Source organism: Pararge aegeria, chromosome 26 (genome assembly GCF_905163445.1).
Source record: "Pararge aegeria chromosome 26, ilParAegt1.1, whole genome shotgun sequence".
NCBI classification, from domain to species: Eukaryota; Metazoa; Arthropoda; class Insecta; order Lepidoptera; family Nymphalidae; genus Pararge; species Pararge aegeria.
This window is the reverse complement of record NC_053205.1, coordinates 9,376,302-9,394,972: the sequence shown is the minus strand read 5'-3', so window position 1 is coordinate 9,394,972 and position 18,671 is coordinate 9,376,302. Positions and strand designations below refer to the sequence as shown.

The following is an 18,671-nucleotide window of genomic DNA, read 5'->3' as shown; positions in this document are numbered from 1 at the left end:
ATTTTATTGCAAATTATTTGTCTTTAATTAATTGACAGTCACATCTTATACATATATATACTACTATACTCATTTAAGGCTTAACGATACTGAATACTTTAAAAACAAAATCAAACGCAGACGAAGTCGCGGGCAATAGCTAGTATATTATATATAACACTAAATGCTGTTATTGAAATGCTATTATTCAAAAGTGTTTGTTCTTATGTGCTTCACTAACCTTTACTATTGATAAAAAATAACCTTACTATACATGAACTATTTTTACTATTTAAATAAAATTTCTTCACTATTTACATAAACTAATTTTACTATTTACATTAACTCTTTTTACTATTTAAATAACATTTCTTTATTATTTAAATACAATTTCTTTACTTATTACATGAACACAATTTTAGTGTTTAAATACACTACCTTTACTATTTACATGTGCAAATTACATGATCTCACAGCCTCAAATCTCTTGGGCGACAGTGGCGCATATAGAAACAGCAATATAAAGTGTTAAGTATGGAGGGTAGAGGTAAGGAGGATCATCTGTGTACATGAAAAAGTGTCCGTCAAAATGTATTAAATTAGGATGGCGCCACATTTGCATCAAGGTAACTCTTAAAAGAAGCGCCAAATATTGTTAGAGTAGGCTTGAAAAATAAACAAGGAATTAAGGTTATATTTACCACAATATTTTGTACAACGTAAGTTGTTGAAATTCTCAATAATTAAATACTTTAGTCGATAATGACATACAATTTTTTAACTCGGCATACTTCAATTCATCTACGATTGCTACATTCATACCATACCCTGTGCATCCACCAGCGCCATTGTGGAGGATTTTTGAACTGTTATTTGCATACAACTGGACACTTTTTCAACTTTTTCCCATATAAGATGACTCTCCTTACCTCTACCCTCCATACCATTGTCGTCCAAAGAAGTTTCACTTTTTAAAAAACCACAGACAAGTCTTTAGGGACTGCCCATAGAAGTGCAAACTAAATTATGTATACATATTCAAAGCAAACATATAACTCTTGTAAAGCGTTCGGTGTCGATGACGCGAGTTCCATTATTTGTTCACCCAAAGTGCAAAATGCGCTCAAGAAAGTTTTTGCTTAAAATACCATGAGACTTCAAGCCGAAAGAAGGGTTTTAAAATAAAACAATTTAAAATTTATTAATTTTAGGCTACATCCATAAATATAAAATAAAAAAAAATATATGTAAAGAACTCTTTTTCTCGAGTTCATATATCGAACCTTTTCTGAAAGTCACCAATGTTTTTGACAGTGATAAGTGACATTTAAAAAAGATGTTTGAGAGTTTATTTTAAGAAGAAATTATTTGATTTTAAAGACCTGAAGTAAGGGTTTTAAATGTTGTTTTATAATAATGTTTATAATACTCCCTTCAATGGGTATATTGAAATAAAGACGAAATGTTGTTTCTTGTATTTTCACAGAAATGCAACTCTTAAACATCTTTTTTAAATATCACTTATCACTGTCAAATACATTGGTGACTTTCAGAAAAGTTTCGATATATGAACTCGAGAAAAGAGTTCTTTACATATATAATAAAATTAAATATTCAAATAAAAAAAAAACATTATTTTTTAATTTTAATCCTTGTGAGTTCTCATGTGACACACTAGCTTACTTTTATGCGCAGTTTTATATTCGCATCGCTTACAAGAGAACGGTTTGACACCGGTGTGAATTGTCATGTGCTTCATCAAATAAGCCTTGTTCGAGCATTTATACTCGCACACGTCGCAAGGGAAAGGCTTTTCACCGGTGTGTGTCCTCATGTGCTTCACTAAATCGCTGTTCTGCACGCATTTGAACTTGCACAACGCACAAGAGAAAGGCTTGTCGCCGGAGTGCGTTTTCATGTGCTTCACTAAGCTGCCTTTACACGAACATTTGTACTCGCACAACTTACACGAATACGGTTTCTCACCACTGTGCGTCGCCATGTGCAGCCCCAAATTACCTTTCAGTGCACATTTGTAATCGCATAAATTGCACGAATAAGGCTTTTCGCCCGAGTGGATGACCATGTGCCGCACTAAATAACTTTTTTTAACACATTTATAGTCGCACGAGTTGCACGCAAACGGCTTTACGCCGGTGTGCGTTGCCATGTGCGTCACCAGGACACTACTTTCGGCGGATTTGAAGTCGCATAACTTACAAGAGTACGGCTTTTCACCCGTGTGGATTCGCATGTGACTCGTCAGTTGAGAGTTACGTATACATTTGTAATCGCACAGCGTACACGAAAATGGTTTTTCGCCGGTATGTATTCGCATGTGAATCACTAGGTAACTTTTTAGTGCGCATTTGAAATCGCAGAAGGAACAAGCAAATGGCTTCTCACCAGTGTGAGTTCTCATGTGCTTCACTAAGCTACTGTTTCGGACGCATTTGAACTGGCACAGCTCGCAAGATATAGGCTTCTCACCGGTGTGTACTCGCATGTGACATATAATTCCGTATTTGGCTTTACATTTGTAATCACATAGCTCACAAGAGAATGGCTTCTCGCCGGTGTGAGTTCTCATGTGGAATACTAGGGAGCCTTTACGTGCGCATTTATACTCGCATAGCCTACAAGAATACGGCTTCTCGCCAGTGTGAGTTCTCATGTGCATCACCAGTGCACTGTTCTGTGCAGATCTGTAATCGCAAAATTTACACGAGAACGGTTTCTCACCGGTGTGTGTTAGCATGTGATTTTTTAATAGACCTTTGCGCGCGCATTTGTAGCCGCATCGCGTGCACGAGAACGGCTTCTCGCCGGTATGAATTTTGATATGATTAACCAATATATTCTTTCGTTTGAACTGTTTCTGGCAAATGTCACAAGCGAACCATTTCCTCGCAGTCGGCTCGAGTAAACTGTTCTCGGGTGATTTTTTTAATTGTACATCGACGAAGTTGTTTGAGAAACTCGCTTTTTGATGTGTATCGCTTAAAGAGTGTTTATAATTTTTTAGGTCTTTGGAGAGCGGTTCAATTTTTACTGTCGCGGGGTAATCCCTCCCAATTGTTTGACAACGGGTGGCGATGTCAATTTCCAGCATATGTTTACACTCGGCTTCTTCGGTTGGCGGTAATTTTATTTTAGTGATCGTCGCGGGCAGAGGTGCTTCTGCAACAAAACATATACAATGAAAATCGAAATAACACTTAGAGGCTTTAGAGATGCGATTATTTAGTCTCTGAGACTTATCTGTGAAACCGAAACGCTACAAGACTCTGCTAAACCATTGCTGTAGTATGTACCGAAAGAAATCAGATACGGCCCTAACATCACATGCAAAAGTAATATCAAGTGACACCTGTCACTATTAGGTCGCGTCGCGTAGGTACTATGCGCGTGTCACTTACGTAAAGTTCCAGACAAGTATGGTGAATTGTATGTAACACCATCCAGTTTCTGAACCGCGTACCTGTAAAATATATATGTGTTAGAATGTATGCCAAAGTCAAACATTTCTATATACTCATAAAAATATGTACATAGTAGTGAGATGATGGCGATAACTACATTCGTTAACTTGATACCTTTGACGGCCCTGGTCTCAGAGGAAGCCCACAATAAACTTAGTCGGGTGTTTTCTTTTTGTTATCACCATCTCACTTAAAAAAGTCTTAAAACAAAAGTTGTTAGTTTTTATGTAAACAACAATAAGCCGTAGGTTTCTGCTATTTTTCATTTAACCCTGTATATAAAAACGAAAAAAAAAAAATACTGACTTGTGTTCCGTTAAATGAGAGGAGTCACGGATAGAGCTCATAGCTGTGCGAAGGTCATCCGCATGTGATATTATTCCATCCATATCACCATTCTGCGGAATACAAAATAAATTTTGATAGATATTATCGTTGCTATAAACAATTGACACCACATTCACTTTTCACTGCACTTCATCCTTGCCGAAAACATGTAAATGTATTATTGTATAGAAGCTGTCCACGCGGACGCATCGCTCACTCAAGTAGGAGAGAGACAGATGTCGAACGCGGAGGCCGACTGCCTCTTTGTCGCTCGTTCCGCGCCCTCGCTTGCACTTTAAGCCTTGAATGGAACACCTCAGAGCGAGGTAACGCCGCATGCGTCATGTTTTTTCGTGCGTGCAGCCGGCTCCATCGAATTATAAGACATTGTCACGTCAAAAAATCTAGCAGCCAAGGTATCCGAAAATTTTGTTTTAGACAGTTACACACTACAGTTTTTTTTTCTCTACTAGTTAACTGCTGTCAAGGTTAATTTGTAGTGGACTAGTTTTCAAGCACTTTTGAAACTGTTTGTACTGACTCTACCGCCGGTTTGAAGGCAGATTCCACTTAGAATAGCCGGCAAGAAATTCTGCAGATTGCTTTTTTCCAACATCATTTTATAGTTTAATAATCTTTAGAATTTTTCTGTTTTGTGAGAGATGAGAGAGGTGTGGCCTGCTTTCAAGCAGCCTTGTTGTTCGACATCAACGAGTGGCAAAGCAATTCAACCATTTTGTATAAGCCACTATTGGTTAAACGTGTTTTAAACTTAGGTAAAGGTAGATCTAATATTACATTCGTTACAAAGGATTTCTATTCTTTTCTCCGACAATATGCAAAAATCACTAATTTATGTCAGCTTTTAGTAAAACAATTGTTTATATTAACTTTTTGCTTTATAATATTACGAATGTTTAGTTTATTAAAGATTATATTTTTATAAATTTATTGTGAGGCGTGATCTAAGTTTATATATTGATTGCACAGCTCTTTTCTGTAGTATAAATTTAGTTTCTATATCAGAACATATTTATCTTAGTTCAAGAACTTTTATTAACAATAGAGTATGGCAACAAAGGAGTATTTTTATTATATTTAACCCTACCCCAAATCTGCTCCGTTGGTCTAGTGGATAGCACGTTTGACTACGGATAACTAGGGCCTAGGTTCGAATCCCGGTTTGGAGCAAAAATTTCTCCCAATTTCAGTTCCAGTCAAAATAAACAGTCACCTGGATGTGTATGCTGGTATGCCCATTGTAGTCATTTTCATTGGTAAATGCAGCATAACAGAGTCTACATTCAAAGGTTTCTCTTTCATACTTCAGCTGATAGTTTTTTCCGTACACTTTTTCAGCATCTGCAGAGCTGGTAGCTACCGGTTTTTGAGCATTGCAAAGAGCAAAATCCAGTGGCTTTGTTTCCAACATAATACTATGTTTAGAGATGAAGTCTTTTTCATCTGGAAAGATATACTCGTTGTTGTATGCTTCATCGAGCACCATGTTATTGCAATTTTTTTCTTCTTTAACGACAACAGTTTCAACAAAAGTGTTTATAGCTTCCTTTGATACAGTCAGTGTGCCTTCATCAGGTTGTCCTTCTATGTGGTCACAATGGTGAGTTTCCAGTGGTGGTGAAATATTACACTTTAGTTTGTTCTTTGCACATTTTATGTTTTCTACGTATTCCATTGTAATCTGAAAAAAATCACTATTGTATGAGAATTAAGAAATAATATAGTTAAAACCAAATTTGCTACTAAGCAGTTTAATAAGCGATCAGCTTATTTATCATCACATACTCTGGGGTACAAATAAACAGTATTGGTTTTGGATAGGTGTGAGCTCACGTCAGGACAATGTCAGGAGTCAACAAAGATGCTGCACACAAGTGGAATGTGTGTTGTGGACTGCAGTCTTAACCCTTCTCATTCTAATAGCCGAGCGTCCATTCTTATTGAAAAAGGAAATAACCAAGAAACTCTAATGCTCTTACAAGCCCCCCATTTCCAACAAAGGGAAAGTTTTAAATGCTCTAGATATATTGAAAGTTAAAAAATGCTCTTTTTATCATCTTAGTCCTTACAATGTTTTCCTTCACAGTTAAAGGAAGTAATATCTAATTGTTTAATTAAAAAATTACAGAACTCCGAAAAATAAGAGGTGCGTTCGAATTATCGAACGCAGTCCCTTTGAAAGGAAGGCCAAAGCCTTTACCCCTCGGCTATCACCGCTTTTTACACTGCTTTATAAATGAAATTATAGTATATAGTATATTCACATTCACATTCCGATATCCTCACCTGCTCACCTGTGGATAGTCATTCCGTTGTCCTTACGCTTCTGCTTTGACAGAGATGAATTGTCCGGTGTATTAATACAGAATCGAACACAACACCGTTGCATATTCAATGATTTGTTCGCTTCAGCTTCCGGCACTCAGGGCTCGGAGGAATGGTTATTAGGCCTCACGAGTCACCGACTTGCTGGCCATCACACCGATTATAGATACTAGGTCATCTCAAATCTGAGCCAGGCTGGCCAAAAATTCATCATATTATGAAGTTTTGACTGCAGAATACAAATTGAGTATTGACATTTGACGACTCTAGCGACTATTACCACAGAGTAGTAAACACAGAACAATATTACTCCAAGTAAATACTATCACCTAACACCTCAGATTAATATAAGTCCATAACATGGTTCAATTCATTAAATGTAAACAAAATATACCCGTCACGACATTTCAATTTTGCTCACAATATTTCGCCACGCGTGTCGAGCAGGGTAGGAGTACCTTATACTGTACCGTGTTAACTGTACTGTGTAGAATAAATAAACGGTATTTGTTAAATATAGCTCGGAGAACCGATGGACGTTGAGGTCATAAGGTGTTGGAATGGCGACCCCGCACCGGTAAACGCAGTATTGGTTGGCCACCAACGAGGTGGGCAGATGACATCAGGCGAGTCCCTGGAGGCAAGCGGCCCAGGACCGTGGATTCTGGAGCTCCCTACAAAAGACCTATATCCAGCTGTGGACGTCAATTGGTTGAAATAATGATGATGATGATGATGATTTGTTGAAGGTTATACAGGTCTACGCACCCACAACGGCGCACTCCAATGAGGAAGTAGAGTCATTGTATGAGGATATTTCTAAATCATACCATACCATACATGCCTCGAAAATCTACTACAGTGATGGGGGATTTCAACGCAAGGCTAGGTAAGCGAAGTGGGGCAGAGCTGAGAGAGGGGCAATTTGGGTATGGGCAACGGAACGAAGGTTAACCAAATGCTGGTCGACTTTTTGTAGAAGGAGTGCCCTGTTTATGATGATCTCCTTCTTCGAAAAGCGACCACACAGGAAAAACAGACCACACAGACCTGGCTGTGCCCCGGTTCGACGAGAAATGAGATCGATTTTATCATGTCGACCAAACGGCATATATTCAATTATTTCTCTGCGATCACCAGGGTGAAAACCAGGAGCGATTACCGTATAGTTAGAGGCTCATTGAATATTAATGTAAATCTTGGAAGGCTTACACTGGTAAAGTCTAGAGATGCTCCAGCTTACTCGTGGTCATATCCAAAATTCCGAGAGGTTTCAACTGGCACTGCAAAACCGGTTTGATTGCCTAGACTGCGCTTCTATGGACGATTTGAATAACAGACTTGTGGAAACTGTCCATACGGTTGGGTAGAAGTTCTTTTAGACCCACCGTACAAAGGACCAAAAAGTTCTCAGCCCATACACTCGAGAATGAGATATGAGAATATAGTCGTCAAAAATTATATGGACAGTTATGGAGAAATGAGAATATAGTCGTCAAAAATTATATGGACAGTTATACACCTCAACACAAAAGTCTGTTGAAATTTTGGCTAAACTAGAGCCAAATTGACCCGACATCGACACAGTTGACGATCGATTGGCGTAGTGGGCAGCGACCCGGCTTTCTGGGTCCAAGGCCGTGGGTCTGATTCCCACAACTGGAAAATGTTTGTGTGATGAACATCAATGTTTTACTTATGATGTTTGTCTCTTACTTGAAATTGTTAGAAAGTCAATAGATAATCCGGAAAACCGATACCTACTTAATGTCCTCCTTCAGCGGTTTTTCAATTCCGTAATTCACCAAAATAAAACGCCTGATTCATGGCACCGGAGCGTGGTGTTTCTGTTCTTCAAAAAAGGATACAATACCTTGCTAAAAGTGGAAAAGCTTATGGTATAAAAAAACTATTGAATCCATAAAAAAGCTTCGGTATAATTATTGCTTTAACCTGGTAGCTCTTCTAATCATTTTAAATGACAATGTGAGATGGTGATATCAAAAAAACAACCGGCTAAGTTTGTTGTGGGCTTCTTCCTAGGCCAGGACGCGTATGGAACCCTCATAGCTTTAGTTTTAAAGTTTACCGACATCATCTCACTATGTATAATTCTCATGTAATGTATGCATCAAAAGGGCCTACTTGAACAAATATATTTTTGACTTTGAGTTGTTCTTAAGTCATTACGAATCGTCTCGAGAACTTCCAGCCTCCCGCAGGGTGATTACGTATCTCGCGACAGGTTTGCGACTTGCAATCGCTGTCAAACATCACTTTTGTTTATTTCTTGTATGGAAAAATGACGTTTGACAGCAGTGATTGCAATATTTACGCCTGCCGAAAACCTGTCGCGAGATACGTAATCACCCTGCCGAAAGGGTTTTAGAACCACAGACCACATATATACGCTGCGACAGGCTATACAGAAAGAAAGGATTGGATGGCCGATGGGCTCAGCGGGCAGCGACCCGGCTTTCTGAGTCCAGGGCCGTAGGTTCGATTCCTACAACTGGAAAATATTTCTCAGTGAATGTTTTTCAGTGTCTGGGTATTGGAGGTGCTGAGGTCCCAGTGGTGCTGGAGGAGAATGCTGCGAATCCCGTGGACGGCACACGGGATCAACGCATCGATATTAAGACAGCTTAAAATTACAAGAAGGCTATCAACTAGCTCTCTTAAGAGGATTCTCGAGTACTTCGGTCGCATTGCCAGAAGAGATGGAGACAATCTTCAAAAAATAGCGAAGTGGAAGGAAAGAGACCTCGAGGACGTAGCCCGATTCGTTGGTAGGATCAAATCCGCACTGCTCTCGACACCAAAGTGCATACTGCTTTAAACGTTGGTCATAGCAGAGTCAAATGGCACAGAATCGTCCAAAAGATTGTAAGTGGAAGGGGTCACGACCCTCAGCAATGACGAACACGACGTAGAGAGAGAGAGAGGGGAACACCGTGGGGTTTTAGCCGGTACGAGTCAGACATAACCACTGTGCCTCCTCGTGGTGCGGATTTATGAGGATTTCCCCACGAAAATCAAGGTTGAAAAAAAGGTTATACAGAAGACCGAAGAGTACCGGCCAGGAGGATTCCGGCGGGCGGACTGATCCGTGTTTCATTGGGAGTGAACCACAGAATAAAAACCGATTATTTTAAAGTTTTATTTGTTGAATTAAATTATTTAAAAGTAATTATAATTTAACAAAAATATTAGTAGGACGATAGTATATATATTACGAACATTCTATATAGATACATTTTAGATTTTAAATTACTGTCCGCATACATATTATCGGCATATTGTTAGCATGTGTTAGTAAAGAACACTACTATTTGTGACTTTTCGTGTGCAACACCAGGGTGCTCCTATGTGCGCATTTGTACCCGCATATCTTACAAGTGTACGGTTTTTCGCCGGTATGCGTCCGTACGTGCGTCAACAGTGCGTATGAATTTGAACCTCTGTACTCGCATTGTTTACACGAGTACGGCCTTTCGCCGGAATGCGCTCGCATATGCAACACCAAACCATGTTTGAGTGCGCATTTGAAGTCGCAGTACTTACAGGAATAGGGTTTTTCGCCCGAATGCGTTTTTACGTGCCTCCTGAAATTGTGATAATATGTGCCTTTGTAGTCGCATACGTGGCATTGGAAGGGTTTCGCTACAGCTGTCTCCGACGCCGTTTCGTCAGTCTCGCTTGCGTCATTGCTTTGGGAAGCTTTTGATACGTTGTTGATATTGAGTGTCACATCACCCAAAATAAATACACAATTTGTGTATGAAGGATTTATGTTTATGTTTGCTCTAATGTTGTTTTCCGGTTGTTTGTCGTTTATTCCGGCGTGGTTTAAAACATGTTGTGCTGGGGGGGTCTCTTCAGCTGGCGGCACTTTTATTTCGAAATTCTCAACTTCTTCTACTTCTATGGGCTGAGGAGCGACTGGAACTGTAATAAATAATATTAATATAATAATATTAATATAATAATAATAATATATATTATATATAACAATTAACAAGTATTCATTGTAAAGTCAACATCTCCTGAGGATGCTCCGGTTTCGGAGCGAAACGTGCGTAATGTACCCTACATTGCCGAAGATCTGTGTGGTGTGGAGTATAAAGATTGAAGAAATTCTAAATTACACCATAAAGATTCTCCTGCTGGACTATAGCAAATTACGCTTAATTTTCATAATATAATGTTTTGATCTTTCTTTTTTTCTTTTTTTCACGCTTTACACAGATTAGCCAATGTCAGGTTGTTGTGATCTCATTTTAGTTGCATTTTATATGACAGCACGGTCAGTATACATTTTTTATCTGTGCAAAATATAACAAAAATTATTGTATTAACTTATGTGTTATGTTTAAGTACTTTTGATTCTGTTTTGTTTTTTTCTTTTATGACAAGCAGCATTTTTTCTTTTTCATTTACATAAACGAATTAGTAAGTATATATTAGTTTATTTATTTGTTATAATTTTAATTTCTATCATTTATTGATTTTAATTTTTTTAACCAAAAAATAACTATTAAAATTTATAAAATAAAACATCCACCGTCCGATTGCGGGGCTTTTAAATGCCCAAGCAACCGGCGGTCAGGGCTCCGAGTGAGGAACCTCCTCACAATACGCGCCGTTTCACCGACTACAACCTTCCTTCTGTACTCGACCCTTGATCCAACAACCGAGCAAAAGCTTCTTAAGATGTTGGTCGAAGCTTCTCGCAGGAAGGCCATTGAGTGAAACGACGATCGGAACAATAACGGTCGACTCAACACTCCACATGGCGGTAATCTCGTGAGCAAGGTCCAAGTATTTAGATACTTTTCCCTTTTCAGCTTTCCCCATTTTCAGATATTGTTATAATAATTATTAGTATAAATAGAAAATTGTACCTACGTTCTTGTAAATAAATAAATTTATTCACAAGAACGTAGGTACATTCAGACCAGTGCCTGATTAAGCAAGCACGGGGCCCAAATTCTTTAAAAGAGTACTCAATCTGCTATGGGTTCTTCAGTAAAAAGTAGTAAAAATACAATTCAATACTCAATACGTATCTTAAATACGTATAAACGTATCTTAAACACAATACGTATGCTATCTATATATAGGTTACAATTTTGTGGGTAATTCATAGTGTAGTAAATTACTATAGGCGATGTCTGTGTGCATGGGTGTGTCAGTCAGTCAGTCAGGTAGAGATGAGTGGTATTAAATATGTGGGACCTGTAGCAATTGCTACTCTTGCTACATTGTTAATCTAACACTGATTCAGACCTAGTTGCACTAAAAGCAGTCGAGTAAATTCTACCATTTTGTTTATTATTATATATTTGATTTGTATTGTTTCATATGTGTAGTCCGGTTTGTGTATTAACATGTAGTTATTTGTACATAAGCTCTTTGGTCATTTACCTGGGGCTTGTGGCAAGTCTGCGGCAGGGTAAAGGATTTCTTCCAAATCTTGAAGTGCTTGCCTGTAACATATACTTTGGTAAGAAACTATGTAAACTGAACTGTATGCAGAGTGCCTGCCAGTAAGACTGAACAAGACCACTAAATAGCATGTGAGAGAGTAGAAAAGTATGTTATGTTACTAGTGCCATATACTAACCATATTTCAGTGTCATTGGAGGTCTCACATCTGGAGCTTTCAGTATCATTACTTTCTCCATCTCCGCTCTAAAAAACGCAAGAAATTATTTACATCTCTTCCCTTACCAAGACTGTTGTACTCATTCTAGGATTAACCACAAATGGTTTAACTTTTTGAAGTTATACTTCTTTTGGCGCGTTAGGGAATATGGTGAGAGGAAATTTTTACGATGCGCTCGCACACCGTCACAAAAAACCGACACCATGAAGTTACCTATACTCAACATTTTAGTTTTTCTAAAAAAGGTTTGACAGTTGACTTTCAATAATTCAAACAATACCTTTTTTCTATTATTGGTGTCGTTTTTTCAACAAAAGTAGAATAAGGCGAAAGAAAAAATTTTTGGAAAGAACTTCTAACGCGTGTCCATAAGTAAACGCGTGTTCTTTTTTATATATAAAAGATTCGTTCAATAATTAGTAAGAATGAAGAGCAAAGTTTTGGCAAAATGCGCTGGAAAAGCTGGATTGGTTAGATTAAAAAAAAACTATTGTTTTTTACAAATGGTGTACTTTTGTTTGCAGTTTTGTCTTAAAATGATATCGCAACTGATTCGTATATGCACAAATGCACTGTCTACCCTAAAAATTTTACACAACTTGGATAGGAGAATTTTTCAATTTTATTCGATCTTCCCGCATTATGTCCTACCATGGTTAAAACCCTGTGCACAGCACTGAATTGCAAGTGTATCAACTAGCCATTGAAATTATTAGCAACAAAAAATTCTCACTTTTTATTGATCGCCATACATATTATTTGAATTTATAGAATCTAAATATCAAGATCTTTCATATGATATAGAACTCTGAACATTTCTATCAAAAAGATTTTTTTATTTGCATATTTTGGAGTTTAATATCAACCATATTTAATTTATTGTGACAAACGTAGGCACAAACTCATGGGTCAATCAATTGGCCCAATACAGGGCATGGGTATCCTTCCACAATGAGATGTAGTTAAGGTCGTAGCTGTACGTAAGCTGGCACAGTGTGGATATTGGTGGACTCCACACACCTTTGAGAAAATTATGTAGAACTCTCAGGCATGCAGGTTTCCTCACGATGTTTCCTTCACCAGTGAAGCAAGTGGTATTTTAATTACTTAAATCGGATTGCTTATAGGGAGTTTGACCAAAGTTGAACATGAACGTTAGACTGTTTGTTAAACTCCCTAACCTAACCTCTCTTAATCAAGTTAAGTCTTATCTAATAAAAAGGAATGGTACCTGAAGATGCATGCAATCATGCTCATTATATTCTTTTTCGAGGATAAATTCCTCGTAACAATTTGTACATCCAAAGGTAGGTAGTTCATTTTCGTCTGGAGACTGTTCTTCTTCTATTTCTCCGTTTTCGAATGCTATTACAAACTTTTTATTTAAAGTTTCAGCTTGTTTGAGATCTTCATTTCGAAAGAGATCAGTTTCTTCTAATTCTGTCAGTAGGTCTTCAAAAGGAATATCTATGTGAAAATCATTTATGTCACAGGGGTCAGATCCTAGCATTGTTGACAGTGAGTTACACTTTTGTTGGTATTCTGTTTGGTTTACTGTTTTTAAATGTTAGAGTGCTATCTGAAACAAATAAAGAAATATGAAGTTTTGACTACCTCGCTGGCACAAAGGTGAGCGCTTTAAAGAATGATGTTGATTTAACAATCAATCATTGCAAAGTCAACATCTCCTGATGATGCTCCGGTGTCGGAATGAAACGTACGTAGTGTAAATTGAAAAAGATCTGAAAGAATATTAAAAGATTGACGAAGTTAAAAATTATGTTGTACAGATTCTCCCGCTTTTCTCAGAGCATACCAAATTAAGCTTGATTTCATTGGAAATTTTGAATTTGTTTTTTATTTCAGCAATCTCACCTGGTGGTAAGTGATGATGTAGTCTAAGATGGAGTTAGAGAGAATGGCAGTTATATTAAACCAATTGGCGCAGTGGGCAGCAACCCTGCTTGCTGAGCCAAGGCAGTGGGTTTGTGTGAAAAACATGAATGTTTTTCAGTGTCTGGGTGTTTATCTATATATTATAAGTATTTATGTATATTATTCATATAATTATTTATCAGTCATCTTAGTACCCATAAAACAAGCTATGCTTACTTTGGGGCTAGATGGCGATGTGAGTATTGTTGTAGTATATTTATTTATTTATTATTAAACCTATAACCTTAAAGAATGCACACGGGACCTCTCATTTGAAAGACAGACCAGGGAGGTCCCATCCAATCGGTTCGGAATTATCAGATTGCAATTTCACTAGAAAATATTTTAATTTTAATTCAAATCCCAGCACGCACCTTAAACTTTTCTAAATGATGTCTACAACAGAAAAGAAAAACATTGTCGGGAACCTGCATGCCTGAGAGTTCTCCATAATGCTCTCAAACGCATGTGGAGTCCATCAATCTGCAGTGGGCCACCTTGGTGGACTACAGCCTAAACCTTCTTACTATGGGAGGAGACACGTGCCCTGTACAAATGTGTGGCCACAGTGGTCCACTGTTCAAGCTTTGAAAAGATATTTATAAGAGAAATAGGTTTTGTGTGTTCATTTGGGTTTATAAACCCAATATACCCAATTTTTTTAATAAACCCAATATACCCAATATTGGGTTTATTAATACCCAATATTGGGTTTATTAAAAAAAATATTTGTGTCTGGTGAACTATCCAGCTTAAGTGTTTAAAATTTTGTTTGTAAATAATAGATAGGATTTAAAAACGGATCTAAAGTGAGCCTGTAATGGGTTTATATGATAATGATACAGAACATTGCAATAAAAACGTTTCACCAGCTCTTAGATGATAACTATTAGTGAACGGTTGCCTGGAAATCTGCTTAGATCAGGCGATACTTATAATATAAATATATCGTTACCCGTAATGAGTAATCGCCTAGTCTTTGCCCCTCTCTGTCTGCCGTGGGTTAGGGCGCATTGTCCGCGGTGTTGCTGCAGGGCGGCACGCAACACCGCATTCGCAGTGGATGTCTTGCCTCAACCCGACCCCGGTCTGGAATATCCCGAGCCTTATGTTTCAATGGTCACCTAACACGACACTTTCAAGGCAACAATCATGAATTAGGCTGGCGCATATTAGTAAAAAACAAACACAAATCTATTACACGAAGTTTTACATACAAAATATTAATGATTCTATTCTGTAAATTTAAATTTTACATTGAAAAAATAATGTAGGTAGTATTGATTATTTGGAATTTCCACAGACACTACTACTTCCGCCTTCCTTAGCGATTGATTTCACAGATCACTAGTAAATTATTTTTGTACGATTAAACTACGTACAGTTCACGCGTCAAGTTAAAATGAACATATAATATTTTGCCGTTGCTGTCAAGCACAGCTGCCAAGTGTTATTCATTGTTCTAAGGGGCTTTGTGTATGTCTAAGAACAATAATTATTAATTTCAACAGTTTCAAAAAAGAAACAAGGATTTTTTATCGAACCTCATAATATATGTATGTAACAAATACCTCACAAAAGGGTTATGATAAAAAAAAAAGATGAAAAAGACTAGAACCTAGAGCTGGGCTTCCGTTTTATCCACTGATTTCTATTAAACTATAGTACGTTCAACAGGCAGCGGCTGTATCATAAATTGTTCTGTGACCATAAAATGTGACAACCAGATTATGGAGGGTAGAGGTAAGGAAAGTCATCTTATATGGAAGAAAAGTTGAAAAAGTGTACAGTGTATGCGCTAAATAACAGTTCAAAAATCCTCCACAATGGCGCTGGTGGATGCACAGGCTATGGTATGAATGTAGCAATCGTAGATGAATTGAAGTATGCCGAGTTAAAAAATGTAATGTCATTATCGACTAAAGTAGTCAATTATTGAGAATTTCAACAACTTACGTTGTACAACCCGGCTCCGCTTTCATCTCTCACAAGATAGAAAAATGAATGTTAAAATATAAAATGTAAATTTTTGATGTTGGAAAAGAGCAACTGCTGAGTTTCTTGCCGGCTTCTTCTCGGTAGAATCTGCCTTCCGAACCGGTGGTAGAGTCACTACACACGGACAGACTTGACGTTTCAAAAGTGCTTGTATTAGGCCTACTTGAAATAAATGAATTTTGAATTTTGAATTTTGAACAAAATATTGTGGTAAATATAACCTTACTTCCTTGTATCCCCATACTTCCTTGTTTATTTTTCAAGCCTACTCTAACAATATTTATATTTGGCGCTTCTATTAAGAGTTACCCTGATGCAAATGTGGCGCCATCCTAATTTAATACATTTTGACGACACTTTTTCATATACACAGATGACTCTCCTTACCTCTACCCTCCATAAACCAGATATTATAATGACGATAGGGTTGTGCCGAGTACTTTGTCGATAGCACTCTTCGACATAATTCAACATCGATCTTAATTGAAAAAACTTATGATCATGTTCCAAAAGTTTTACTTTTTAAATCGTTTTTAAAAAGTACAGCACAATGACATTATATTTTGTGCCTTGGACTTATAATACTTATATATTAGTAACCCCTATTTCTGTTTGCTTTTTATTACTACTCTCGAGAGCTTAATTTTTTTATTAAACATATGTTATACGTTGTAAGTTCCGCTTTAATGGCTGCTCAAACTGGGTTGAAAATTAATATCTCGACCAAAAAATGCTGACGTGCCTGTCCGACATCCGCAAATAAAAAGGGGTTTGAGGAGTTTGAGGTCTGCGGTGTTCATCTGTATTTTATTGATGGTTTAGTATATAATAATGTTTGTTTTGACTGTGGTCTCACAGCTCACCAAAATATTTAAATTGATTGATAGAATACATTGGTTTTATTATAGGCTTTAGCACTGGACTAACATGTCCACCAACCTTTTGGTTAGAGTTGATACAGTCTCATAGGTATGGTACTAGACGACCTGTTAATGGTATAGCAGTCTTATTAAAAACATGCCGCTAATCAGTTTTTACGCGGCATCGTACCGCAATGCGAAACCGCTTCGCGGCTCATCTTTGTGATTACTAGCCAAGGCCGAACTTCCCACCAGACAAAATTAATGATTCGAAGTTGAATTGTTCCCGATCTTCAAGATTATTTTAAAGAAACTTTTGCCTTAGGCAAAAAACTAATAGTACATTTTCCGTTGAAAAGCAATTACACATTACATTATTGAAAAGCAATTCGATACCATTAACAGCAGAAGTCTTCTCTTAAAACTAGCATCACTAGCACTAGTTGCGAGAACCTTCACCATTGCTATCAGCGCCAAAATGGTTTCAATAAGGAGGTATTTATTACCAGTCCAGCGTAGTATATATGGAGGGTAGAGGTAAGGAGAGTCATCTTATATGGGAGAAAAGTTGAAAAAGTGTCCAGTTGTATGCGCTAAATAACCCCTATAAAAAAATATAAATAAGTCCTATGGAATCTTGTTATGGGGTAAAGCAGCTGATATCGAAACTATATTTATATTGCAGAAAAGAGCTGTACGGTCAATATATAAACTTAAATCACGCGAATCCCTCCGTGAGAAGTTTAAAGAAATAGGCATACTTACTGTAGCTTCACAATATATTTATAACAATATAGTATTTGTAAGACAACATATTAGTCTTTATAAACAAAAAGTGGACATAAACAGACGACTTACAAGAAATGGTCATAAATTAGTGTCATCTGCATATCGTCTGCGTAAGGTACAGGGATCATTTGTGGGATTGAGTATACGCTTTTATAATATGATTCCTAAGGTGATTTTGGACCTGCCAATGCACAAGTTTAAAGAATTTGTTAAAACACATTTATTTTGAATTTAAATTTAATTTATAATTTAAAAAAAAACAATCCAAAAGCTCAAATTTTTATTATTACCAGAATCCATTCGAGTTTCTCTTCACCAGGCACCACGATTGGTGGTCATATATGAGCTCGAGGGAACCAAACTACTGACTTACCATCTTACCAAATTTTAAAATGTATCGAATTTCTTTATTAGATTCACTTATCTTCACAGTACGAAAAACAAATAAAAATCACAGATTCCTAATTTGAATTTTATCTTCTTTAACATTTAATGGACATTGCCCGTGGACAGCGCGTTTCACATGTATATTTAATCCAAAAAAAAAATGTCTGATTCCTTTATGGTTACTTGTTTTTTATCAACATTTCCTTTACCCTACCTTTAAAAAACTCAATAAATAATTGATTAGTTGACTAAATTATTTTCCACAACCGCCAACCTATAAAATAGAACCTAAATGTTGCCAGATACCGTAGCTGTATATCAATCAATTATTTATTAATCGATTCAAAAATTACGATACTTTTTGACTGATTAAAATGATTACCTACATTTATTCAAACTTCAAAATAATAATAACATATCTAACTACTAGGTTGAACGAATAACGTGAAATCGAAAATAGCTTGAATAATTACGTTCTAAACTAAGTCTTTTCTAATCAAAGAAAGTTGCAACGATTCAAATATCATTTTTCCTTAAAAAAAATAATGCAATAATGAATACTAATTACGATATGATTTAATAATAAAAACGACACCATATATAAACATTCGGCCGGTTGCCGCAAGTTGTTTTTCTTTACATCATAGATAACAATGAGATATAACCTCAATTTCAGCAACTTAACCAAGATTTATCTTAAACCTGGATGAATAAATCAAAATAATTTGCAGAATTTTGAAAGATAATTGTTTTTCTACGTAATAAAATTAAAACCACCGTGACATTCAACACACTGTCATTATGGGCCCAAAGCTCCTAAGAAAATAGGCAATGTCCTTTTAATGATACCAAAAGCAGCCAGATAGTATAGCCAAAGAGGTTTTTTTACAAGTTTATACA

The 18,671-nt window shown here is 36.9% G+C and overlaps 2 protein-coding genes across 3 annotated transcripts in view; both read right to left on the bottom strand.

Annotated features, from left to right (window-relative positions):
• Positions 1-1,585: 1,585 nt before the first annotated feature.
• The window catches only part of LOC120635460 (zinc finger protein 271-like), a 40,097-nt gene continuing 23,011 nt past the window's right edge, over positions 1,586-18,671 (bottom strand). The window contains exon 9 of the mRNA XM_039906486.1: positions 1,586-2,727. Coding sequence (XP_039762420.1) covers positions 1,625-2,727 — 1,103 coding nt within the window. The 3' untranslated portion in view covers positions 1,586-1,624. The remainder of the gene's footprint in view (positions 2,728-18,671) is intronic.
• LOC120635457 (zinc finger protein 37 homolog) lies at positions 9,356-14,974 on the bottom strand. Of its 2 annotated transcripts, none has more exons than XM_039906482.1 (5): positions 14,693-14,974; positions 13,034-13,381; positions 11,761-11,828; positions 11,562-11,623; positions 9,356-10,082 (listed from the first exon to the last, which is right to left on the bottom strand). In XM_039906482.1, the coding sequence occupies exons 2-5, from the start codon at positions 13,310-13,312 to the stop codon at positions 9,463-9,465; spliced, it is 1,029 nt and encodes a 342-aa protein (XP_039762416.1). In that variant the 5' UTR covers positions 13,313-13,381; positions 14,693-14,974; the 3' UTR covers positions 9,356-9,462. The 2 variants fall into 2 exon arrangements, with proteins under 2 accessions (XP_039762416.1, XP_039762417.1); XM_039906483.1 differs by having other exon boundaries at positions 13,034-13,377.